Source organism: Halichoerus grypus, chromosome 3 (genome assembly GCF_964656455.1).
Source record: "Halichoerus grypus chromosome 3, mHalGry1.hap1.1, whole genome shotgun sequence".
NCBI lineage: Eukaryota > Metazoa > Chordata > Mammalia > Carnivora > Phocidae > Halichoerus > Halichoerus grypus.
Genome location: NC_135714.1, coordinates 155,888,011 through 155,913,158, shown reverse-complemented (window position 1 = coordinate 155,913,158; position 25,148 = coordinate 155,888,011). Strand labels below are relative to the sequence as shown.

The window sequence follows — 25,148 nt, the reverse complement described above, 5'->3', positions numbered from 1 at the left end:
AAAAGTTAAAAATAGAACTACCCTATGATCCAGCAATTCCACTTCTGGGTATTTATCAGAAGAAAATGAAAACACTAATTCGAAAAGATATATTCATCCCTGTGTTCATGGCAGCATTATTTACAATGGTCGAGATATGGAAGCAACCCAAGTGTCCATCCATAGATGAATGGATAAAGAAGAGGTGGTACATATACACGATGGAATATTACTCAGCTGTAAAAAAAAAAAAAATGGAACCTTGCCATTTGCAATGACATGGCTGGAGCTAGAGTGTATTATGCTGAGTGAAATAAGTCAGAGAAAGACAAATACTGTATGGTTTCACTTATATGTAGAATATAACAAAGCTAACAAATCAAAACAAAACAAAAAGCCAAGCTTATAGTTACAGAGAACAGATTGATGGTTGCCAGAGGGGAGATGCAGTGGGGAGTGGGCAAAATGGATAAAGGGGGTCAAAAGGTACAAACTTCCAGCTATAAAATAAATAAGTCATAGGATGTAAGGTACAGCATGGTGACTATAGTCCATAATATGGTGCTATATATTTGAAAGTTGCTAAGAGATTAAATCTTAAAAGTTCTGATCACAAGAAAAAAATTTGTAATGATGTGTGGTGTTAGATGGTAACTAAAGTTATTGTGTGATAATTTCGCAGTGTGAACAAATACTGAATCATGTTATATGTCTGAAACTAATATAATGTTATGTTAATTACACCTCAATTAAAAAAAAAGGTAACAGTTACAAAAAAAAAAGAATACAGACCTTTTATTCTTTTTTTTTTTTTTAAAGATTTTGTTTATTTATTTGACAGAGAGAGATACACAGCGAGAGAGAGAACACAAGCAGGGGGAGTGGGAGAGGGAGAAGCAGGCTTCCCACAGAGCAGGGAGCCCGATGTGGGGCTCGATCCCAGGACCCTGGGATCATGACCTGAGCCGAAGGCAGATGCTTAACAACTGAGCCACCCAGGCGCCACCCAGACCTTTTATTCTATAGGCCTCTGGGAAGACCCCTCACCCTGGGTCGTATAACTAGACTTGGCCAGGAACTCTTGGCAGGAATCTCAGAAATGCGCTCTTCTTGGTGCATCAAGGTGGGAGGCATGCTTTGTTTACCTGTTCTACGACTGATGCTGTTAACCTTGATAACCTGATCATTTGTGTCTGCCAGGTGTGTGTGTGTGTGTGTGTGTGTGTGTGTGTGTGTGTGTGTGTGTCTGTGTGTATGACTAGAGTCTGAGGGAAGATACACTGAGACTATGTCAATACCCTATTCATCATCAGACCTCCACCCTCCAGCTCTGTCATCCATTGATGAATCATGCCTGAACCAACCAACACTGAGTTTGTTGCCAAACGGTGATTTCCCATTTCCATCCTTTCTTCTACTACATTTACTAGTTGGCATTCTACTGTAATGAAGAATATTCCCTTCTGCCTCATTTGTTTATTTGTCTGTCTCAGATTCTGTTTTATTCAGTGGGATGTAATCCATTCCTATCATTATATTATATTATATATTTTTGTTTTTAGTTATTTTTATTTTTTACTATTCTTTATTTAAATTCAATTAACATATAGTGTATTATTAGTTTCAGAGGTAGAGTTCAGTGATTCATCTGTTGCATATAACACCCAGTGCTCATTATATCACCTGCCCTTCTTAATGTCCATCACCCAGTTACCCCATCCCCCCACCCCCTCCCCTCCAGCAACCCTCAGTTTATTTCCTATATATTCTTATCATTAGATATTTTTATACTTAGGTGTCCCAGATCTGTCCTATGCCAGCCCCTTTAAGCTAATACTGTTTCCTTGTTATATATCCCAACATTCTCTAAACACTTCCCTTTTTTTTCCTAGGACAAAAAGATATTCCAGGTTTATCTTGTACTTTCTTTGCCCCAGCCCTAGAATCAGCCAGTGCTCCAAGGATCCCTGGATCCTCTTTAAAAAAAAAAAAAAAAAAAAAAAAAGATTTATTTATTTATTTGAGAAAGAGAGAGAGAGAGAACACACAGAGGGGAGGGGCACACTCCCCACTGAGTGCAGAGCCCGACACTTGGCTCTATCTCACGACCCTGAGATCATGGCCTGAGCCAAGATCCAGAGTCAGATGCTTAACCAACTGAGCCACCCACAAGCACCCCCTGGGTCCTTTTAGTGGATAAGGGTATTTGGATACTAAAACTCAAAGTTTGGTTTGCAAATGACCATCTGGGTGTCTTTCAGTACATGTAAGTACACATAAGACTCTCAATGGTTCATGCTCACCCTCCTGTGTGCACCTGGGCTCCCATGCTCTCTCTCTCCAGGCCTCAAAAACCATGAGTTCTCACCAATTCTTTCAATTTCAATCCCTCACCTAAGGGTCCACTCTAGCCTTCTCCTCTCTATATTTCGAGTACTTTCTCCATCATTAAGAAGCCTATTTCCCATTATCTTTAATATATTTACTCTTTTGCTGGATCCCCCTGTAGGTGAACATTGTCTTCACCACACCAGCATCTCTGCCCCTGGCCCCACCTCCTCCTTTGCTCTGTTCCTGGCTTTGCAGCCAATGCCAACCCTTCTACTTCTGGACTTTGGCCTTGGTCATACCATGTGCTCCAAGGGGAGGAAAAAGTAAGAGACAAAAAGGTATAAGAGGACATCAGGATTTTGTTTTGTGTTTCAAAGCTTTTTTTGTTTTTACGAAAGCACCAGAATCTCCAGTGGCGCTCTAAAGGGAGCTTTCTGCCTCCTAACCCTCTTCCATTTGCAGAAAATACAGATTTATTCATTTATTTTATTTTTTTATTCATTTATTTTATGTTATTCATTTATTCACTATTTTGTATGGAGATTTCAAATATGGTGGAATCACTTGGCTGGACTGATCTTCTGGCAGATGACAATGATAAAATCTGGACAAAATAACAAGGAAATGATCTTTAAAACCCTGGAGAGTGACCAGAACTAGCAGAGACTTGAGGGAAATCTGCTGGAGAGCAGAACTGCAAGGAATGAGATTTGCAAATTTCTGGCTTTTTGCCTGAGGGCACTTTCCAATCTGGGAGGGGTGGGAGGGGCAGAGAGCTGCAGCCTTACTGGCTTGAGGGATCAGAGGATAGAATTTAGGGCTGAGTGAGCTCAGCCGGAAGATTGAGGAAAATCCCGGAGAAAAGGGAGCCACCAAAGGAGTGAACCCTGAAATAGAAAATTAACTTTAATTTTTTTTTAATTTTCAGAAGCATAAAAATACATAAACTATTTAGGAATAAATTTAACAAAAGACCTGCAAAACTATACACCAAAAAGTGCAAAACTGCTGAGAAAAATTAAAGAAGAGTAAAATTAAGTGGAGAGATAACGTGTTTGCAGATTGGAAGACTCCACGCTGTTAAGATGTCAATTCTCCCCCACTAAGCTATAGATTTATCACAATCTCAATCATGATTCAGCAGGCATTTTAAATAGAAAGTGACAAGCTGATTCAAAAATGTATATGGAAATGCAGAGACCCAGAATAGCACAATAATCTTGGAGAGGAGATGGTAAAAGGTTGATGCTATTTGACTTTAAGATCTCCTGTAAAGCTACAGTAATGCAGACAGCGTGGTACCAGCAGAGTAAAAATAAAGATCAATAGATCAGGAGTGAGAGTCCAGAAATAAACCTAAACTTATATGGCCAATTGATTTTGACAAAGGCAGTAAGACAATTCAATTGAAAAATGAAAGTCAACAACCACTGCTGAACAACCATAGATCTTTAAGAGAAAAAAAAAAATTTTTTTTGACCCCTACCTCACACCACACACAAAAATCAATTCAAGATGGATCACAGACCTAAAAGGAAAAGTGAAAACTACAAAGTTTATCAAAGAGAATAGGAGAATATCTTCATGATTTGGAGGCAGGCAAAGATTTCTTAGTACACAGAAAGCACTGACATAAAAGAAAAATTTGATAAATAAGACTTTACCAAAAGAAACTGTCAGGGAAATTAATAATAGGCACAGTAAAGACCTGGAGAAAGTATTCATAAAAACCATAAAAAGTACTTTTATCTAGAATCTATAAGGATCATCTACAACTCAATAATAAAAAGTCAACAGAGAAAAATGGGCAAAGGATTGGAACAAATACTTCACAAAGGAAGATACATGAATGGCCAGATGAAAACATGCTCAATACCATTAGTCATCAGGGAGATGCAAATTAAAAGCACAGTGAGATACTATACATAACCATCAAAATGACTAATATTAAAGACTTCTAACACCAAATGTTGGTGAGGACATAGTGTAATGGACATCTCATATATCACAGTGGAAGTACAAAACGGAATGATCTCAGCGGCTTCTTAGAAAGTTAAACATATACATTTACCTTTGACACAGTAATTTCCATTACTAGGTATTTGTCCAAAGGAAATGACAACATATGTACACAAAAAAGACCTGTAGAATAATGTTCACAGTACTTTTATTCACAGTAGCAAAAAATAAGAAATATCCCAGGTATCTAGAAACAGGGGAATGAATTATATATACTAAATGTTTCCATCATATGAAGTTCTAGAACAGGTGAAACTAAGCAAAAATGGGAGGAAAAATTGGTTGCCTGGAGTTGGGGTGGGCATGGGCGTGAGAGTTGACTGAGAAGGGATATGAGGGAACTTTCTGGGGTGTCTTGAAAAGTTCTGTATTTTTTTTTAAGATTATTTATATATTTATTTATTTGAGAGAGAGATAGTGAGAGAGAGCACGAGTGGGGGAGGAGAGGGAGAAGCAGGCTCCCCTCAAGCAGGGAACCCGATGCAGGGCTCGATCCCAGGACTCGGGGATCATGACCTGAGCCGAAGGCAGACACTTAACAGACTGACCCACCCAGGCGCACCTCTTTTTTTTTTTGAAGATTTATTCATCTGAGACACAGAGATACAGAGAAAGAGCATGAGCAGGGGGAGAGGCAGAGGGAGAGGGAGAAGGAGGCTCCCTGCTGAGTCAGGAGACCGATGTAGGGCTTGATCCCAGGACCCCGGGATTATGACCTGAGCCAAAGGCAGATGTTTAACCATCCGAGCCACCCAGGTGCCCCGAAAAGTTCTGTATCTTAATTATTGGCGTGTAGATTACACACAAACTGTATAACTGACGTGTGCATTTTAATGTCTATAAATTTTACCTTAAAGGAACTGTAAAAAGTGGTAATTAGTTGAGTGGTGGTTGGGGGAGGTCAGTGGCAGAATGGATGAAGCAAGAATGGTTGAATGTTGGTAATTTTTGAAGCTGGGTGGTGTGTACATCGGGGTTTATTATACTGTTCTTTTGACTTCAGTGTACTTCATATATGTTTGAAATTTCCAATAATTACAGGGGTCCCAGTCCTGGAGAAATTAGACATAGGCCAATAAGTTTCATTTGGGGCAGGGAAGGCTCTACATTTAAAAACACCAGAGGCTGGGACTCCAGGTGGGGCTCGGGAGTAACATGGGGCTCTGGATAATATAATCATGAGTGGACAGAGCAGTACAGAGGTTCAGTGGCAGGAGAAATGGGTGGAAATAATGACAAAATGGTCAACTTCACAGCCGTGAGCTCTCCCTTTGTCTGTGTCCCTCTTGCTGTAGGTCCCATTGATCACAGCCTTCTTCCCCATCCTAAGACCACAGTTCTGATTCCTGCACTGATTTGTTACAACTGTTAACGTGTGCTTTCTGTGCCTCGGTTTCCCTGTCTATCCCACAGAGCAAGAGTTGATGGCTGTGATGGCATTTGCTTCCCTAATCGGGAAGGGATCTTTTAGGCTTAGGGTCTTTTAGCTTTACCACTGCATAGAATTGAAGAGGGCTGGCAGGAAGCAGAGCGGGACCAATGTATGTGGGTGCCCAGGCAGACCAATAATTTGGCATTCCTTTAAAACAGTGCTATTTAAATATGAGTTTAATATTTTATTAGTGAAAATAAGAAGAGTTTTAAAAATCTGCCTCTGATGGTACTTTCTACTCTGCTGGGAGTGGGCTCAATTCACCAATTACATGTGCAACCATATGAGAAACCTGAATTAAACTGAAACTAATGTGATTTCAGAATGAGGCAAGACCTTATAGATGGGCTTCCAGGCAGCTGCCCAGTGGGCCTCTTCTTGATCCAGCTCTGGCTTGAGGCCAGGAAACGATGGCATCAGTCTATGGGCAGGCTGGCTTCTCATCAACAAGAAAGCAGGAATAGGAGGGTTCCTATGCTTCTTATGTGGAAACTGGGCCACTTAATCCATTAATGTGAGTCTCATCCTTTTGCCTTGTCCAGCCCCAGCACCCCATGAAGCAGCTTGGCCTAGTAGAAATCCTCAGAGTCCACTGGCCCCAGGTTCAAAACCCCAGCTTAATTCCATGAGCTGTGTAACCCACAGCAGTTTGGTCATCAGCCAAATGGGGATGTAACACCTACTTCCCTGTGTTGTATGGATTACATGAAATAATAATGTATGCAAGGGCCCTGGAGTGCCTACCACAGACCCTCGGTTATGCTGGCTAAATTGGAAGCCATTCAGAAGGTGATTTTACATGGCGGATGCTCAGTAATTATTCATCGGTTTGGTTGGAGTGGGCTGCAGAAGCACAGATTCTGTGCTCTTGGCCTCCGCTGCATTTTCTCCTTTGCTCCTACTCTCTCCTCTCCATTTCTCTGTCTCATTTTACCAAATCATTCATTCATCAGATAGAGCCCACTGTGCACTAAGCCTTGCACTAAGTGCTAGAGTACCAGAGATAAATGAGAAGTTAAGACGGAACCCCACCCTAGAGAATCATACTTCTGGGGGCTGCATGAGGACTGTGGGAACCTAGAAGGGGGCATCCCTGAATCCTGTCTCTCTATTCTCCTCCCCAGGATGTCATTGCCTCCATCCTGATGAGTGGACGGATTGGGCCCAACATCCAGCTGGCTGAGTGCTATGGGCTAAGGCTGAAGCACATGAAGTCGGATGAGATCCACTGGCTGCACCCACAGATGACGGTGGGGGAGGTGCAGGACAAGTATGAGTGTCTGCACGTGGAAGCCGAGTGGAGGTAGGAGAAGGGCCCTGGGCTCTCGAATGGGGGGAGATGAGTATGGAGTGGGGAGGCCATGGGAAGTCCTTCCTCAGAGCACTTCCCAACCTCTGAGAATCTCCTAGAAAATCTGGGTGGCATTTTAAGCCTAGTCCTCTTGCAGCATCCAATGCATGTATTGGCCAAAGCCTAACATGGGCTCATAGCACATCCCCCTCCCCAGGGCAGATATCAGGAACATCCCCAGGCAGGATGCTCCTGGTACTATGGAGAAAGAGGAACAGTAGGGTAGGGAGGATAGAGAACCAGGTCAAGTGCTGATCTGCAAACCTAAGGAAAACAATTGCCAAGAGGGGGAAGAGTTGGAGAGTCAGGACTAGCGTTGACTACCACCTGCTGGCCTCCATGGTCCTCCACGGTCCTCCACCCGACCACAGAGGAGGGAAAGAAGAATCAAGTCCTGAATGGGTGGCCATCGGCCTCATGGGCAGACCCTTACATGACCAGCTTCCCTGTGTCAACCAGAGAGTCTGAACTTCCTGTCCCAGGTATGACCTTCAAATCCGCTACTTGCCAGAGGACTTCATGGAAAGCCTAAAAGAAGACAGGACAACGCTACTTTATTTTTACCAACAGGTAGAAGTATTTTATCTTCCTGTCCCCAGGGTCCTATTACTCATCCTCACCTGGGGAGATAGAACGACAAAGCTCAGATTTTGGAGATCCCAGTCTAGGAAACTTATCTTAGGGATATACATGCCTTGGTCCCTGGTCAATGGTTCCAACCCTGGTTCTCTCATGGCTCATTGAGTTTTGGCTCACCCCGCCCCATATGCACAGCTCTTTTGGACTTTGCTGGTGGCTATTTACTGCTCAGGAGACCTGGTGGTGAGCAGACAGAGCAGGTCCAAAGAGAAGTGGTAGTCTTAACACACAGACTCTCACATACATGGCTTCTAGCCCAGCTCTGCCACCTCCTAACCCAGGATCTTCTAAGGGCTTAACTTACCTGCCTGAAGCTGTTTCCTTTTCTAGAAGATGGAGGTGATAATAATCATATTTACTTTATAGGGTTGTGGTGAGGACCAAATGGTATCATTCGCAGGGGCTTGTGAACCGGCTCTCTGAAGAAAAGAATCTCTGATGTATAGCACGTGCCAATTTCCATGGTGTAAATATTTCCCCACCATGGCATTTTTCAAGCTACCAGTATGATATCATACAGCTTGCAAAACTTCAGAAGCTTTAATACCTGGCTTTCATGAGCTGTTCAGAGCTGCTGTAACACACCACTGGCTATAATAAGGCAGGTAGCATGCCTGGCACAGGACGGGGCACAGTGGGCGCTGAGGACGCGTGAGCCTGCTGCCCCTGTTGTCTGTCTGGTCCCTGCTCCCAACTGTATCTCCCTCCTGGTTTGCTGGACACAAAGCCAGACTCTGAATGTAGAGTGGATGACATCTGTCACTACTTACCAACAAGACTTTGAATAAATGATTGGCTCGTGCCCAAATTCCAGTTTCTTTATCTCTAAAGTGAAGAGTGGAGAGGAGAATCTGAACTCCAGCTTCATAATCCTGGGTGTCTGGAAGCGCTTCCAAAAATCTGAGGGCCTTGGCCTACGGAGGCATGAGTCTAGACAGTTCTGGAGGGAGGCAGAGACTACACATTTGTGCCTGGTGGGGTGTATGAGAGAGAGAGACGGCTTGGGGCTGCAGGATTGTATTCAAAGCACCCGCCATCTCCTGGGGCCTCTGTTCAGGGAAACAGGGAAGGAGGGCGTGACTCTCCACCTTGGCCTTTCTCCTCACCAGCTCCGGAATGACTATATGCAACGCTACGCCAGCAAGGTCAGCGAGGGCATGGCCCTGCAGCTAGGCTGTCTGGAGCTCAGGTATGTGGCCTCAAGGACCCTAGGGACTGGAGTTCTTGGCCAGCTCCGTCTTGCCTCCAGGGTGGGAAACAAGAGTGGGTACATGGCGGGGGGGTGACAAATGGTGGCTGACAGAGGGTAAGGTGCTCGCCGTCTGGTCCTTAGAATAGAAGGGGCAGCCCCATATCAAGCCAGTGTCCCCCGCTTCCTTTGGCTGCCGCTGCTTTTCCCTCTAGGCTGCCTACTTCTTCCATCTATCTGCCATTCGAATGATTCAGTAAATGTGTCTTTGAGCACCAGGCAAGTTCCTGGGAGATGTTTGAAGGTCGGGTTTCCAGCTGTGTCGTTCATTGCTATGTCCTCAGCTGCAGTAGGCACCGAGAAATCTGTACAGAATTAGTAAGTCATGCAGAGATGCCCTCAAACTTCCGGGTCTGGTCTGGGAGGTGACAGGTGTGTCCACGGTTGCTTATAATATAAGGCAGAATGAAACAGGTGCCAAACATACACACATACGGAAGCCCTTAATCCTGCCTCAGGGATCAGGAAGAGGGGATCTGAACTTTCGAGGAAGGAGGATACATCCCATCCAGAGAAAATGGGGGGAATTGGGGGTGGGAGAGAGTGCATTCTCAGTCCAGGGTTCGGTAGAAAGAAGAGAACAGCCTAGAAGGTAGTGGGAGATGAGCAGAGGAGGTCAGTCAGACCTGATTATGGAAGACTTTGAGTGACAGACTAAGAAATAGGCTCTATTCTTGGCTGTGGAAGCATTCGGGGCGGAGGAGGGTGCGTGGTTAAAGCTGTGCCTAGGACTCTCTTGACCAGAGCAGACCATTCAGTTTCACCATCAGTCATATCCATCAGTTCTTTCATCTGTAAAATGGGAATGATGATAATAGTAGTGACCCTATAGGATTGTTATAAGGAATTAATGAGTTAATGTATTTAAAGTACTTACAACGATAGGGACAGAATATTCAGTAATTATTTATTGTTTGTATGACTTTTTTCTCTTTACCCTTATTTATTATTTGTTTATTTTTAATAGACCTTTTTTTAAGAACAGTTTTAAATTCGAAGCAAAGTTGAGAGGAAGGTGTAGAACTTGCCTGCCCCAACACACACATGGTCTCCCCACTATCAGCATCCCCTACCAGCGTGGTACATTTGTAATCGATGAACCTACATCGACACATGATTATTACCCAAAGTCCATAGTTTACATTGGGGTTCATTCTTGATCTTGTGCATTCTATGGATTTTGGTAAGGGTATGTTGTCCTTTATCCCCCCCCACCACCACCATTACAGTGTCACGTGGAATAGCTTCACTGCTCTAAAATCCTCTGGGCCCCACCTATTCATCCCTCCCTCTCCCAACTCCTGGCAACCACTCACATTTTTACTATCGCCATAATTTGCCTTTTTCAGAACGTCATAGAGTTGGAATCATACCTAATTAATTTTTTATTGATTTCTTAGAAGTGCTTTGTAAATGCCAAATATTTTATCTATATGACCCCTCTAAGTTAAAATGTGAAATTCATGGGCCACATGCTACGTTCCCAGTGTGAGGAACCAAGTAGCCCCCCTTCACCCGAGACACCCAGGACCACTGCCCACTCCCAGCAGAGTCCCAGAACAGTCTGACCTAAATACTCAGAGTGAATGTGTACCCCAAGAGTAGTTGAGTAGTAACTGGTAATAAGTAAAGATTGGAGAAAGAGCATTCAGCTTGCTTCAGAAGGCATTTTATCTCATAGTTAATTTATAAATGTTGGTAATGAGTTAATATTTCTGCTGCTTTTTAGAAGAAAAACACAGCCAACTGGATTTTGCATAGATTCTTCTTTACCTTCTGCTGTTTTTACCTAGGCATCAGTCATGGGCCTATGCCTGCCCGTGCCCTGCTTTCCACCTAGTGTTAGCCAGTCAGGATGGCAGACCTGGGCTTCACAGAGCCAGTCAGACCCCCTCTACACTCATAGAAAACCTCAGAGCATGCCTGTGAAGTGTCCATCACAAGCAGTATGGTGGCCATAGGTTCTTCCCACTGAGCCGGCTCCAGGGTCTTAGCGTCTTGAAGGCTCCCCTTCCTCATGCCCACCCCACCTCCCCTACCCTATATAGATCTGCTGTACTCATGCTTCGCTCTACCAGGCCCTGATTGGCTCCCGTGCACTAGATTGTGAAATCCTATCAAATCCTAGAAGTTGGCATTGGCATCTCATTGCCTGGCACAGACTGAGAGTGCAGTATGTATTTGAATGAATGGATAACCCTGAAAGATCTAAAACCCTCTTCTCTGATGGGCATTTGCCAACATTTATTCTGTTAGAATTAAGTAAGTGCGTACAGCAAGCCAATTTGTTTAGTTACCTAGGAGTACATTTTGCAGCTCCCTCGAGCCAGCGGGAATGGCTGGAGGCCATGTTGTCTATAACCAACACTCCACAGGCATGCTCTGAGGTTTTCTGTGAACCTGGGGGGCAAGTGGGTAACACTGGCTCAGAAAACTTTCTAAAGCTGCCATGATGGGCCGTGTGGAAATTTGGGATCTTAACCGTAAACATTTTCAGGTAGAAGTAGGAGGAGAATGACCGTCCATCCAGGGGAGAACCCTGGATAGGCTCCTCATGTCCTACAAGGGAATATCATCCCTACTGACCTGTTGTTTGGTTTCCAGAGTTTGGGCCTGCTTTAATCAGCTGGCCTGCTCCTCCGGGATCTGCTATCCCAGTAGAGAGAAGTGGGTCAAGGAAGAACATTCTTCCCAGATCCCTGAGCTCTCTCCTTGGATCAAGCTCTCAGGGTTTCTCCATCTCAGCAATAGGGACATTTGGGGCTGGATAATTCTTTGGTTGGGGGGCCATCCTGTGAATTGTAGAATATTTAACAGCATCCCTGGCCTCTACACACTAGATGCTGGTGGGACCACCCTCCTCCTAACCAGATGTGACAACCAAAGATTTCCAGACATTGCCAAACGTTTCCAGGCTGGAGAAGGAGGTGTAAAATTGCCCCTGGTTGAGAACCACTGAATTGGGCCATTAGGGGGCCATATACTTGAGCCACTGAATGCTAGGCCTTCCAAAGATCATTATTGGCTGCCTTGGGTCATTTGTTTTTAGAGGTCACAGATAGAACCTCCATCTTCCTACTCTGCCCCAAAACTGGGCAGTCTTAGAGCTGGGCCTCCCAAAGCACAGATATATATATATATATATATATATATATATATATTTTTTTTTTTTTTTTTTTTTTTTTTTTTACTCTCGTAATGTTCTCCTTTCCTTTGGTTACTACATTTGGAAGGGGAAAGGGAGCTTCTAGACCAATGTGTGGCATTAGGTGACCCCAGTCTAATGGCCTTGTTCTCCAACCATCAACCTGTCCATGACTTCTCTCTCTCTCCAGGCGGTTCTTCAAAGACATGCCCCACAATGCACTTGACAAAAAGTCCAACTTCGAGCTCCTGGAGTAAGTTTTGACACTGGCCCTCGCCTCTCCTGCCTTCCTTCCTTGCTGCCCTGCTTTTCCTATTCACTCCCTACCTTGTTCATCTCCAGACCAGAGCCAGGCAGGACCCATCCCCCGGTCCTCAAGCCATCTTGCCTCTTCTTGATTGGCCTGAAGTCCTGGATTGGGGGTGAGGGAGAGTCAAATGTCACTTCCCCCCGTCTTCTTTCAGGAAGGAAGTGGGGCTGGACCTGTTTTTCCCAAAGCAGATGCAGGAGAACTTAAAGGTGAGGAAACCACTGGGCAAGGGGCTCAGAGAGACCCCCTTTGTGTTGGCCTCCAGGACTGGAGCTAATGGCATTGGGCTGGGGGTACACGGGAAAGCCAGGGTATCTGTGGGCATAGGACCACTAAAAGCATCTAGTGAGCCCTTTCTGTGGCTGGCAATTAGGAAACCTGGCTCCATTTCCACATCAGAGGCCAATTAGCTTCGTGGCCTGGGGATGCTACTTCCCATGCTTCCCTGCCAGGGCTATGGTGAGCCTCCCTTGAGACAGTAGGTGTGTGGTTTAGGTAACAGCTCGCTGTTGCTCTTGTGGCAAAGGCCTGGGGACCATCCTCCAGCAGCAGAAAGGCTTTTGGTGAGATCAGGGAGGGAATCAGAGCTTGGAGGAGCAGGGCCCGCTCATCACTGACCATGCCCCCCCACCCCAGCCCAAGCAGTTCCGGAAGATGATCCAGCAGACATTCCAGCAGTACGCCTCACTCAAGGAGGAGGAGTGTGTCATGAAGTTCTTCAACACCCTCGCGGGCTTTGCCAACATCGACCAGGAGACCTATCGCTGTGAACTCATTGTAATGCCACGTCCTTTTTATTCTCTCCCTGACCTGAATTCCAGGCCTCTCGGGGAACAGGCCCATGAGGCCAATATGGGGGGCCAAGAAGGGGTGTGCTTGCTTGTAGCAGCCCACATAAGCCAAGATCCTTGGGCAGCTGGGCCTCACCAACACACTGTCAAATGCGGCCAATGGTAACCCACTTGCCTGAGGAAGGGAACTGAAATCCTGGCTACAGATCTTGGACGTGGGCAGAGCAGCAGGGTGTTGGGAGGAGAGTAATCTGTCTGGCAGGGTTTGAAGATTGAAGGAGCTGGAGGGCTCAGGAGACAGTGGCCTCTATCTAACTTAGTGAGCTTTTTTTCAAATTTCTGAAATAGGAGGGAGACAGAACTGAAGCAACAGTCCTCTCTTTTCTTTTATTCCAGCAAGGATGGAACATTACTGTGGACCTAGTCATCGGCCCTAAGGGCATCCGCCAGCTGACAAGTCAAGATACAAAGGTAGAGAGAAAGAAGGGCAGGCTGCACCCAGCCCCAGGCTAAGCGTCTTCCCCTCTCTGCTGCCTCCCACCTTGTCCTGCTTTTCAGTTGTTCCTTCCCCTTGCTGAGATCAGAGAGGTCCTTGATATGAATAGCCATAGAGAGAGTGTTTGGAGCATGGGGCAGATGGCTCTTTACTTCCCTGTGCTATCCCCTACACAGAGGCTGGGGGGCAGGGGTGGTTTGGGGGGAAGAGAACACAGAAGGGCACCATCACTGCTCTTCTGGCTTAGATAAAACAGTTGCTCTGGCAATGGCAACGTGGGACAATCGTTCCCCTGGAAGTCAAAAGACCTGGGGGAGGGGGGGGTCCCAGTCCTGGCTCTATCACCAATGTGGCATATGACTTTGGGCCAGTCCCGGCTCTCTAGACCCATCTTCTCTTCTGCAAAGTGAGGAGCTTAGACCAGATGATCCTTTCAGTCTTCATTGTCTTTGATTCTCTCTTCATCCCACGGGGAGGCTCTCAGTGCTTCCTTACAACCCCTCCCCCCCCGGACTGACCAATCTTCATGGCCCGACCCCAGGAGTGGGATGGTCTGAAGGGTCCCTCCTTTCTTACAGCCCACCTGCCTGGCCGAATTCAAGCAGATCAAGTCCATCAGGTGCCTCCCCCTGGAGGAGGGCCAGGCGGTACTGCAGTTGGGCATCGAAGGCGCCCCCCAGGTGAGCGTCTCTGGGCCCCTGGCAGCTCTGAAACAAGGGCATGCAACCGCAGGGCAAGATTCCTTGCGTAGGTCAGCCTGGCTTCTGGAATCTTGCTAAGAAAACTGCACCTATTTCTCAGACAAGGTACCAGGTTGACAATAAAATTATAAGGGAAATGTATCAGGAAGCAAAGCTGTTTAAAAATGTCAAGAAATAAGTTGGGGGAGTTTTTAGAGTGGGTGAAGTGACCAGAAATCAAGGTACATATGAGAGGTCTAACTTTGAACAAGTGAATGATGACTCAGTAACAGGACCTCCGGGGACCTGGGCTTTTTGTGGGTGGAAGAATCAGAGAGAACTCAGACTGCAAACTGTCTATTTCCCATTTCATCTGTCTGTGCCTGCCCACTCCTTCTTCTCCTAGTTTCTGCTCTTACCTGTGGAGCACCTACTAGATACAAGGCATTGTGCTATGCACTCAGAGACCAAAATAAGTCCTAGCTGAAACTGGCCTTCCTAGGGTTTAGGGTCACCAGTGGGGAGGGATGATGAGTGCACCCCCTTGTGGCAGTGGGGAATGCAAGCCGAGCCCCGGGACAGGTGCTGATGGATTCCAGGCAGGAGATGGGTGGTGTCGTCTGCTCCTTCCGAGTATGCAGTTTCTTCTCCAGTCCTGTGGGGCAGACTCTAGCCAAGGCTTTTGGGTCTCATCCTTGGCTGGTCTCTTCTCTGCAGTCCTTGTCCATCAAAACCTCCTCTCTGGCAGAGGCCGAGAACATGGCTGACCTGGTGGATGGTTACTGCCGGCTGCAGGGGGAGCACAAAGGCTCTCTCATCATTCATCCCAAAAAAGGTGAGTTTCCATTTAAAGGCAAACTGGCCCAATGAGCAGATGTGGCACAAGCCCCCAGAGGCAGAGCGGGAGAAGCGAAACCATTGACCAAAATGTGAATGAAGAGGCTCTGGAAGTGGGACGAGGTGCTTGCCGAGTCCTTCCATCACAAGGATGCTCCTTGTGGACCCATCCTGGGTCCTTAGCTGCAGGCCCTGGCCAAAGGCAGTTTGGGGGCTGGCTTCTGGAGCGGAGGTGTTTGTAGCCCCAGGAAGAGCAAAGTTAGTGTTAGAACATGACTGGCCCCTCCTGTGAACATATGTCTATTTGGGGATGGGATCAGGAAGCAGGGGTCCGGGTTGGAACATGTGGGTGGTGGCAGAAAGAAACTCGAGAATTTCTTCTACTAAGAGGACTCTAATTCAGGCCAGCTTCCACTCCGACTTTCAGAGGATTTGGAATGGTGGGAAGGGGTCCCCCTTGTGTTGGTTCATAGGAGAAGGGAGGTCAGCCATCCATCCAGGACCCTGTGTCCCTGGCTCCAGCTCCCCCTTTCTGCCCTCTCCCCAGATGGTGAGAAGCGGAACAGCCTGCCCCAGATCCCCATGCTGTGAGTACAACGGGAAGACAGGGAACAAGGTCTGCACTCAGCCTGTGTCTTCCTGGGAGGAGGCAGAACAAATAGGGAGCCCCCACCGCCAGGGTCTCTGGTTTCCAGGCCCCAGGGGAGAACACGGGAACCCCGGCATTTCACAAGTGGCAATTTCTCACCAGTAAATTTCACCCCATCAGTCCCTGCAAGGGTAGCCCTGTGTCCTAATGCCATCTGGCCTCATCGTATGGAGAATGGCGCATGCCCTCTTTCCTGCCCCCTGGCAGCGGGGGCCGTGCTCCCAGGCTGGTGTCACCAGAACAGGGTACTCATCCGCCGGGCAGGCAGGGGGACAGGGGCAGCTGGCCTCCAGGAGGGGCGGCTGGGAGAGGGTGGGCCGAGGCTGCCCCGGGGCCGTGTTGCCGGGCTCTGAGTTCACCGGGCTCCTGCCCTTTCTTCTCCTCCTACAGCAGCCTGGAGGCACAGCGGCCCCACCTCTCAGACAGCTGCAGCATAGGTGAGTCTGCCCATCTGCAGTCCTCTACCTGTGTCCAGAGCCTCTCTTCTGCCTGCTCTTGTGCATTGCCACGGATTCCCTCAAAGTTGCAGAAAAGCACACTTCCCCTATGACTTCTCAGTGACAGCTTAAAGCGTCATTAATCCTAATAGCTAACATGTATTCACCAGTTAATACAGGGCGCCATGTTTGTCTGAGCTCGGGCCGCCATGACAAACACCACAGCCGGGGGGCGCCATACTCCTGACCTCCCCTTAGCCTAATCACCACCCCTCAAAGGCCCCGCCTCCAAATACCTTCACACTGGGGGGTCGGGATCTCAACATATGAATTTGGGGGAGAGACATTCAGTCCCCAGCAGTGTTAAATCCATCATAGGTATTATTTTATTTGATCTTTAAGATATTCCCTGGAAACATTCATTTCACAGAAAGAAAAACTGAGATTGAGGGAGACTAACTTGCCCTAAATGATGCAACCAGGCAGTAGTGAGCAGGGATTCAAGTCAAGGTGCCCTAGGCTCTGTGGCCACGCCAAAACGTGGGATGGGAGCCCCAGTTCTTGCCTGGCTCCCCTTCCCTCCACCACTCCCCTCCCTGGGATGTCAGCCTTGGTTTTGCTGGCCTACATGTGGGAGCCCCATGCCCGGTTCCCGGTGGTGCCCGCTGAGAGCGTCTTACCCATAGGATGTTCTCTTTCTGTCATTCCAGAATCAGACATCTATGCTGAGATTCCCGATGAGACCCTGCGAAGGCCCAGAGGTAGATCTCTGGCCCCACCACAATGGCCACAGCCAGGGCCCTATGAAGTGACATTGTGGGGACACCTGTGACACCCCAGGGGGATTTTATTTCCTTTCTTCATCCTCTCCCATGTGTGCCTCAGACAGGGACAAACCGAAGTGAAATACCTTTGATTTGAAAGCTGAGATCATTCTTTTGTCCCCACACTATTGACCTTGTGTGTGCCTGTGATGTGTGTGGGGATCCTAAGAGTGTGGATATGAGACCTGGCCTTCAGAGGGAACAGGGTGGTGGTTTTTCTCCAAGTCTGAGATGATGGAACCTTCTAGAACCCCTTTTCCAGGCCAACTCCTGCATCTTACCTGAGATGTTGTTGAGGGGTTTGGTGATGCCGGGGCAGGAGGGGAGCAGAGCCTGGCATTGGGGCCTACAAATACTCAGATTCCCAGGGGCACCCGTGGATAGTGAGACTCTCTGCTCTTTCCACCTGCCCAGGTCCGCAGTATGGCGTCACACGGGAAGATGTGGTCCTGAATCGGATTCTTGGTGAAGGCTTTTTTGGGGAGGTCTATGAAGGTGTCTACACAAATCACGTGAGTTCCAGACTCTTCGCGGACACTCCTCTCCCACTTTTCCATAGAATGAAAGGGGAGTTCATATATTCTGGGGTTGGAGCGGCCACCATGATATGTGGCTCTTCATCCACTTGGCATTTGCAGTATTTATGAAATACCCAGGAAATGATGGAAGCAAGAGTCATTTCCTAGAAGGATAGCAAGCCCAGGGAGTAAAATGGAGGCAGGACCTGGGAAAGAGTTGGCTGAATCTTGACGGGCAAGAACATGGGGAAGTGTGAGAAAATGTAGCTCTGGGAAGAGGAAGAGCAGGATCTGAGGCAGGGGCTAGTTTTGAGGCCCCAGTGGGATGGGACCCTGCAGAAAGGGTAGAGCCAAGGAAAAGAGGCAGCAAAAATGCAAAAGCCAACAATAAAAAGAGAGAAAGAGGGCGCCTGGGTGGCTCAGTTGGTTAAGCGACTGCCTTCGGCTCAGGTCATGATCCTGGAGTCCCGGGATCGAGTCCCGCATCGGGCTCCCTGCTCAGCGGGGAGTCTGCTTCTCCCTCTGACCCTCCCCCCTTTCATGTGCTCTCTCTCGCTCTCTCATTCTCTCTCTCAAATAAATAAATAAAATCTTTAAAAAAAAAAAAAAAAAAAGAGAGAAAGAGACTGGAACACTGCGTCGGATGGCTTTGCACATGCACTCCACACACACCCACGAACAATGGGCAGAGCACTGGCCCTGAGCCTCAGTGTCCTGATCTGGACGGCCAGAGGCTTTAGTCTCAAAGGTCCTTTCTAGTCCTGACATACCCTAATCAAGAAGCAATGAAGTCAGGGGGCGCCTGGGTGACACAGTCGGTTAAGTGTCCGACTCTTGGTTTCGGCTCAGGTCCTGATCTGAAGGTCGTGGGATCGAGCCCCATGTCGGGCTCCGCACTCAGCATGGAGTCTGCTTGAGATTCTCTCTCCCTCTCCCTCTGCCCCTCCTGCTCATGTACTCTCTCTCTCTCTCTCTCTCTCTGTAAAATAAATAAATAAATCTTAAAAAAAAAAAAGGCAGTTAAGTCAGGAGTCAGAGAGGAGTGGAGAAAGAGAGTGGGGGGAAGAAGGAGGAAAGGGAGGAAGGTGCCTGGCAGAGACCAGGAGGCCCAGATGTTGCCTGTCTTCCCTCAGCTGTCAGCCAAGCCTGTGGGATGACCATGGCAATGCCAGGGAGGGGACACTTTCTTTTAAGTCCTGGGCTGGCCCAAGGGGCTCTGAACAGACTTTCGTTGCAGAAAGGGGAGAAAATCAATGTCGCTGTAAAGACCTGTAAGAAGGACTGCACTCTGGACAACAAGGAGAAGTTCCTGAGTGAAGCAGGTACATGTCCCCTGGGAAGTGACACAGCCCCCGTGAGTGAGAAAAGACCCCGTGGGATGACACGGACCTGGATGTCCGAGATGGGAGAGGGGCCTGGAACCGGGGATGGGGAGGGTGCGAACAGCACAGGGACCTCCTTCGGGAGGAGGGGTTTCCCTCCCCGTTTCTCCCAGCTGGGACAGCCCAGCCTGTTTCCCCGTATTGGACCTTAGGGCCACTCTGGCCCATCCCTCTTGCCCCCAATTTCAGTGATCATGAAGAATCTCGACCACCCACATATCGTGAAGCTGATCGGTATCATTGAAGAGGAGCCCACCTGGATCATCATGGAATTGTATCCCTACGGTGAGGTGAGCTGGGGATGGCAGGAGTGGAACCCTGTTGAGCCGGGCCTCCGGGTGGGATGCATTTAGAGCATGGACCCTTCACTCCCAGCTTCCTGCCCTCTGTATTCAGCCCAAACAACCCAGAGATCGTGTGTAGGGAAATTTCTGGAACATCTTGCCAACTTGGGTTTGCCGGGGAAGGGCTTGGTGGCTGCCCGCGGAGTCTGTGCCGGGGTCCTGATGGCATCTTCCCTCTTCCTACAGCTGGGCCACTACCTGGAGAGAAATAAGAACTCCTTGAAGGTGCTCACTCTCGTCCTATACTCGCTGCAGATTTGCAAGGCCATGGCTTACCTGGAGAGCATCAACTGTGTCCATAGGTGGGGCTGGGGAGAAAGCTGGGCTCCTCGATCTGACCGTGGAGGGGTTGGGGTCATGCGGGGCTTTGGAGTCACACAGACGAGTATTGAGACCCCAGCATTAGTCCTGCCTCACATGACAAGTCGAGCACCTGCTAGGAACCCATTGCCTCATCTGAAAGGTGGAATCGCCATACGTGCCTCATGGCATTGTTATTAAGACTAAATCTAAAGTGCGGGGCATCTGATTGTAGCTCGGCTCCATCTAGCCAGTTTCCCGGTGGGGTCTAGGAAATTGCTCCCCCACTTGCACGGAGCTGGCTCACCCATTTGGTGGCATGCGGCCCAGGTAGGGGGATGGGACTGGGGCAGCACCAGGAAGATCCTGGGGTCTGGGCCCTTCCCAGCCTGAGCAGCTGCCCCCCCCACCCCCCCGTCCTCAGCAGCCCAGCTGCCAAGTCCTCTCCTCCCTCTGGCTGGGGGGTGGGCCCCTTCTCCACCTGGCTTTGTTCCCAGTCCCTGAAAGGAGGTTCCAGCCACAAGGGATGTGATCCCCTGGAGGAGACAAAGGGGGTGCTCCCAGAATATTGGGGTGAGCAGACGAATTCTTCAATCCAACACCATGGACGTGGGATATGTGGTCTTGTGGGTGGTACTATGCAAAGCAATGTGTGGGGATATAAACGTTCATTCATTCATTCCATTCACTCATTCAACACCTCTGGAACTTCTACCCTGTGTCTCCAAGTGCTGTCCTTGGCTCTGGGATAAAGTTGTAGTCAAAACAGACCCAAACTCCCTTTCCTTGTGGAGCTTACCTTCTAGGATGAGGGTGAAATTCGAGATGTAAATAAATAGTCATGAGGGGAAGGTGGTGGGATAATAGATCTGTTTCCCTTGTTTGTTTGGGTGAAGCTGTCCTGCTTTGAAGTCAGCTTTTCAGTAATAAAGACAAATGATAGGGAATGGAGCCTGCCTGTGAGAAGCGAGCAGACGACCCTGGGTTAGAAACGATGCCAGGAATATGAGGTACACTGAGTCAGTGGATGCTCCCCAGAGAGGGATGAGAGCTCAGCTCTGGAGTTAGGCTGCCTGGGCTGACCCCTTTCCCCGCCCGGGGAACCTACTGGGCAAGCTCCTTCGGCTCTCTGTGCCCCCCAGCCCCGTCTCCTCCTCTGTGCCAGGGCTGGTGGGGGGCGTCTGAGGGTCTGTCTGTCACAAGGCAGGGTATGTACAGAATTTGGGTGGTCCTGACCATCCTAGTGCTCCCTAGAGGGTATCTGGGAGCTGTTGCTCTTAGCCACGACAAAAGCCTACAGTCCAATGGAGTTGCAGAAGCAGGGGAGAATAGTGACCAGGAAAGTTGCTGGGGCTCTCCCTTGAAGAATCAGCAAGGTGACAGCATTCCTGGCAGAGGGGAGGATACAGCCTGCAGGGCACGTGTGCGGAGCAAGTCCTGGGAACCTGAAGTTGGCTTCACCCTGGAGCCACGTGAGGAGGGGTGATGGGAGATAAAGCTCCCCAGGGAGGTAGAAGGAGGTGGCTGAGGGCCTCATGTGTGGGGGGACCTGGACGGCCAGCCCAGCCTCCTGGGGCCCTAGCCGGCACTCTTCTCCTTTACCTCTCTGTCCATCTGTCTGTCAGAACGAAACATTCTGAACCTCCACATCTCTCTCCCAGGGACATCGCTGTCCGAAACATCCTGGTGGCCTCCACTGAGTGTGTGAAGCTGGGGGACTTTGGCCTTTCCCGGTACATTGAGGATGAGGAGTATTACAAAGGTGAGGGATGTTCGGCCCCGGACTTGTCCCTGGAGGGGTCGCTGCAGCCCCACCCCACCCCAAAAAAAGAAAGAAAGAAAAAAAGGCTACCGTTGGTCAAGCCCAGGCCAAGGGTTTCTGGAGAATAGGCTGTAATTCTGGATAATTCTGGATCTTTCTTCACAAAATAACCCCTGTGAATCTCTTTGCCCACCCAAAGCCTCTGTGACCCGTCTCCCCATCAAGTGGATGTCCCCTGAGTCCATCAACTTCCGCCGCTTTACAACAGCCAGTGACGTCTGGATGTTTGGTGAGTGGAGTTTCAGAAGAGCATGGGAAAGGGTTCTGATTCTCCCCTCCAATGACCAGGCTAACAGGGGGTACAGGACGCAGAGGTCTGGCCCCCCATCCCTGGGTTGCAAGGGTTCTGTTTTGCTGTGGCCACTGAGAAATCCCAGAAGTGGGGGGCCCGTGGTGGGTTGGGGATGATATGGGCTAAAGGCCTGCCTGGGCACTATTGGTTAATATTCCTGGAAAAGGCTCCTGAGGGGAGCATGCACTCCACCAACCAGTCCCAGGGACTGACGTGATCCCCTAGAGGGGATCAAACTCTGAAGTTTGTTCTGAGAAGGAGGTATAGGGAGAGGTGAGAACAAGACCAGGTGATAGATGGACAGCCCCTTACAGAGCACACAGCCACGTAGATTATCCCTCTCAGTTCTCCACAGCCAGCCCAATAAAAGCTCGTTATTATTATTCCCATTTTCCAGATAAGGAAACTGAGGCTCAAGCAGGCCAGGGGCTTGTGTTGGCAGCAAGTGTTGGTGCTAGGCTTCAAACCGCAGCTTTCCAATAGAGTCTTCACTCCCTCTTAAGGGAAGGCACTGGTGGTCCCAACAATATGCCCTTTGGCCCCTCTTCCTTGTCCCACAAAATCTAATAGCTCCATGTGGAAGGGCTCTAGGGAGGGGATCCTTAGTTCACTTGCAGATGCAGGTGATTGGTCCCTCAGTGGCCCACCACACTGGGCAAGCCCCCAGGGATGCTAGAGGGGGAGGCTGGGGAACTCAGAAGGTCCCACAGTTTTTCCTGAGGAAGGTGGACTGGACTCTCCGGGCATGCGTCCTCCACAGTGCAGGTCCTGAGCCCTCTCTTCCTGCCTTTAGCTGTCTGCATGTGGGAGATACTGAGCTTTGGCAAGCAGCCCTTCTTCTGGCTGGAGAACAAGGACGTCATCGGGGTGCTCGAGAAAGGGGACCGGCTGCCCAAGCCCGACCTCTGCCCACCTGTCCTCTACACCCTCATGACTCGCTGCTGGGACTACGACCCCAGTGAGCGGCCCCGCTTCACTGAGCTCGTGTGCAACCTCAGGTGACCATGGAGCAGGGGTGGGGGGCTACAGGTGCAGGGACCCCAGATAGCAAGTCTCCTCTTCAACTGCTCTTAGGGGCTTAAAACGAACGTACTTCCCTAAACAAGATGCAGTTGGCATGACCACCTTAAGGATGAGAGAATTCAGGCTCAGAGCTGTGGCCATGACGGGTGGGGTTGGGACTTGCACCAGGACCTCCCCTCTGACCAACACGGAGCCATGTGTCCAAGCGGAGATGGCTGGTCCTCCCAGCAGAAGCACAGTGCCCTACATTTCACAGAGGCTCAGCAGCTCGGTCAGAGGACAGGGGATTGAAACCGAGTTCACTGTCAGATAGGAACTCACAGACAGTGAGCCTGCGTAAGCCTCACCATCTTGGTATCTGTCAACCCCAAGCACAAGATGTGGCTCCTAGTATGCATTCCAAAAATATTTTGCAGGTTTGAGCACAAAGTCTAAACCAGACTTTCACTGATGTGCCTAGGCTCTTTGCAGAGATTGCTCTTTACAGGAGGCCCAGCTCAGGCATGGGACCTGCATTCCCAGCAACACCCTTGAGCCTCTGTGCCTTTGATTGTTCCTCCCAGATAGTGGGGAAGGGAGTGATTGATTTTTGACCATTAAGACAGCAACCCGGGGATGGCCTCTCCTTTCTGATTAGAGCATTGGCAGCCTGAAGGTCTGATGTTTCATCCAAGAGCCATTATTCTCTCCTGGGGAAGGGTGCTGTCAGATCATATTTTAGATGGTCCCCTTGTTTCCTTGGTGGCTTGTGTGCCAACAGCTCCTCCTTGGGTGGTCTGACTTTTTTTTGGCCTCCTTTAGGGCAGGGATCAGCAAACTTTCTGTAACGGGCCGGACAGTAAATGTTTTGGGCTTTGCAAGCCATATATGGTCTCTGTTAAAACGACTCAACTCTGCCGTAATAGCTCAAAAGCAGCCATAGAAAATACATAAAAAATCAATGTGGGTAGCTGGGTTTCAGGAAGACTATTTGGGGGAACAGAAATTTGAATTTTATATAATGTTCACATGTCATGAAGTTGCTTCTTTTTATTTTCTTCAGTCATTAAAAATGTAAAAAATATACTTAGTTTGGAGCCATAAAAAATAGGCAGAGGGCTGGATTTGGCCTGTGGGCAACAGTGTGCTGACCCCTGCATTAGGGAATCTAGTGCTTAATTAATGTTAAAAACAACTGACTGTAAACACTGCAGTCAATGTGTTGGCACTTTTTAGAGAAAGAAAAGAGCCCCTGGAAACTGCTTTGCAGGGAGGTACCCCAACAGACAAGCTGGGACTGTCCACACTGGGGCAGTGGGAATGACACTGAATTTGCTTGTGGGGCCAGGGGTTCCAACACGGTCTGCAAGGCCTCTCTGTTCCTGTCTATCCCTTTGTTGACACCCCTGATTAATTCTAGTCTCATCTTTTGGTCCTTCATATGGGAAATTTGAGAAGCCAAAAGGTTCCAGGAAAAGTATTTGAAAAATGTAATTTGAAAGGACCAAAGCTCTGAGGTGATGAGGGTAAGAGGGAGATCTTAATTCATTCTGGGGGCTTAAGAACCCTGGGGAGTTGTGACAGGTGCTTCTCTGTGGGCTGAGAAGGATGCCCCATTAGAGGACCCAGGCCAACCTCCACCATGGATGGAGTTAGGAGCAGGCTTTCTGTGGAACTGGAAGGATATCCAAAGACCCCAAGGAGCCCAGGATACCCCCCTCAAGCTACAGCCTGGCAGTCCTCCATTAGAGTTAAGAAAGGATTAGATGAGAATTTCCTGATCTTGTGGGCATAAGAAGGTCCCTTTTAATGTCAAATTCTGAAAATTCCTCCCTGTAACAATAGTTACATTTTCAGAATTTATTGATTGGCAAAATGTACTATGCTATCTAATGAATTTTTTATATAATGTACAGTACAATTCATGTACACTTGAAAATACAATACAAATATTATATGTCTGGTAGCACATAATACTTGGTCTACAGACAGTGAATACATGTGAATACAATGAATACAGACAATGAACATGTGAATTCAGGGACCCCCTGTGACCATTCCAGAGTCCTCTAGGGTCTGTGATTCCCAAGTTGGGAAACAGTGGATTGAGTAAGAAGGGCAAGAAGCATGCACATAGCTAACCCGGGAGTTGAATCCACAGCCATTTCTCATTAGTATACGCCAGGAATGTGTTGGTGGGTGGTTTAATGAAAAATAGGAGATGCAGAACACAGGCCTTGGTCATGAAGTTGGCTGGGATATTAGAAATCTACATAGGGGGTTGGTGCCAGTAGCAGGCCCAGGAAGGCAAGATGCATG

At 48.5% G+C, this 25,148-nt stretch overlaps 1 protein-coding gene across 6 annotated transcripts in view; it reads left to right on the top strand.

Annotated features, from left to right (window-relative positions):
- PTK2B (protein tyrosine kinase 2 beta) overlaps nt 1-25,148 on the top strand; it is a 123,117-nt gene that overhangs the window by 84,387 nt on the left and 13,582 nt on the right. For 5 of the 6 annotated variants that reach the window (XM_078069488.1, XM_036104430.2, XM_036104433.2 and 2 more), the window contains exons 3-21: nt 6,886-7,064; nt 7,595-7,682; nt 8,861-8,940; nt 12,336-12,398; nt 12,610-12,664; nt 13,092-13,232; nt 13,643-13,717; nt 14,321-14,422; nt 15,140-15,257; nt 15,807-15,846; nt 16,299-16,345; nt 17,056-17,106; nt 17,584-17,681; nt 18,925-19,009; nt 19,259-19,359; nt 19,600-19,715; nt 21,375-21,475; nt 21,675-21,764; nt 22,621-22,825. In XM_078069488.1, coding sequence (XP_077925614.1) covers nt 6,886-7,064; nt 7,595-7,682; nt 8,861-8,940; nt 12,336-12,398; nt 12,610-12,664; nt 13,092-13,232; nt 13,643-13,717; nt 14,321-14,422; nt 15,140-15,257; nt 15,807-15,846; nt 16,299-16,345; nt 17,056-17,106; nt 17,584-17,681; nt 18,925-19,009; nt 19,259-19,359; nt 19,600-19,715; nt 21,375-21,475; nt 21,675-21,764; nt 22,621-22,825 — 1,835 coding nt within the window. The remainder of the gene's footprint in view (nt 1-6,885; nt 7,065-7,594; nt 7,683-8,860; nt 8,941-12,335; nt 12,399-12,609; nt 12,665-13,091; nt 13,233-13,642; nt 13,718-14,320; nt 14,423-15,139; nt 15,258-15,806; nt 15,847-16,298; nt 16,346-17,055; nt 17,107-17,583; nt 17,682-18,924; nt 19,010-19,258; nt 19,360-19,599; nt 19,716-21,374; nt 21,476-21,674; nt 21,765-22,620; nt 22,826-25,148) is intronic. The other variant, XM_078069487.1, reaches the window with a different exon arrangement.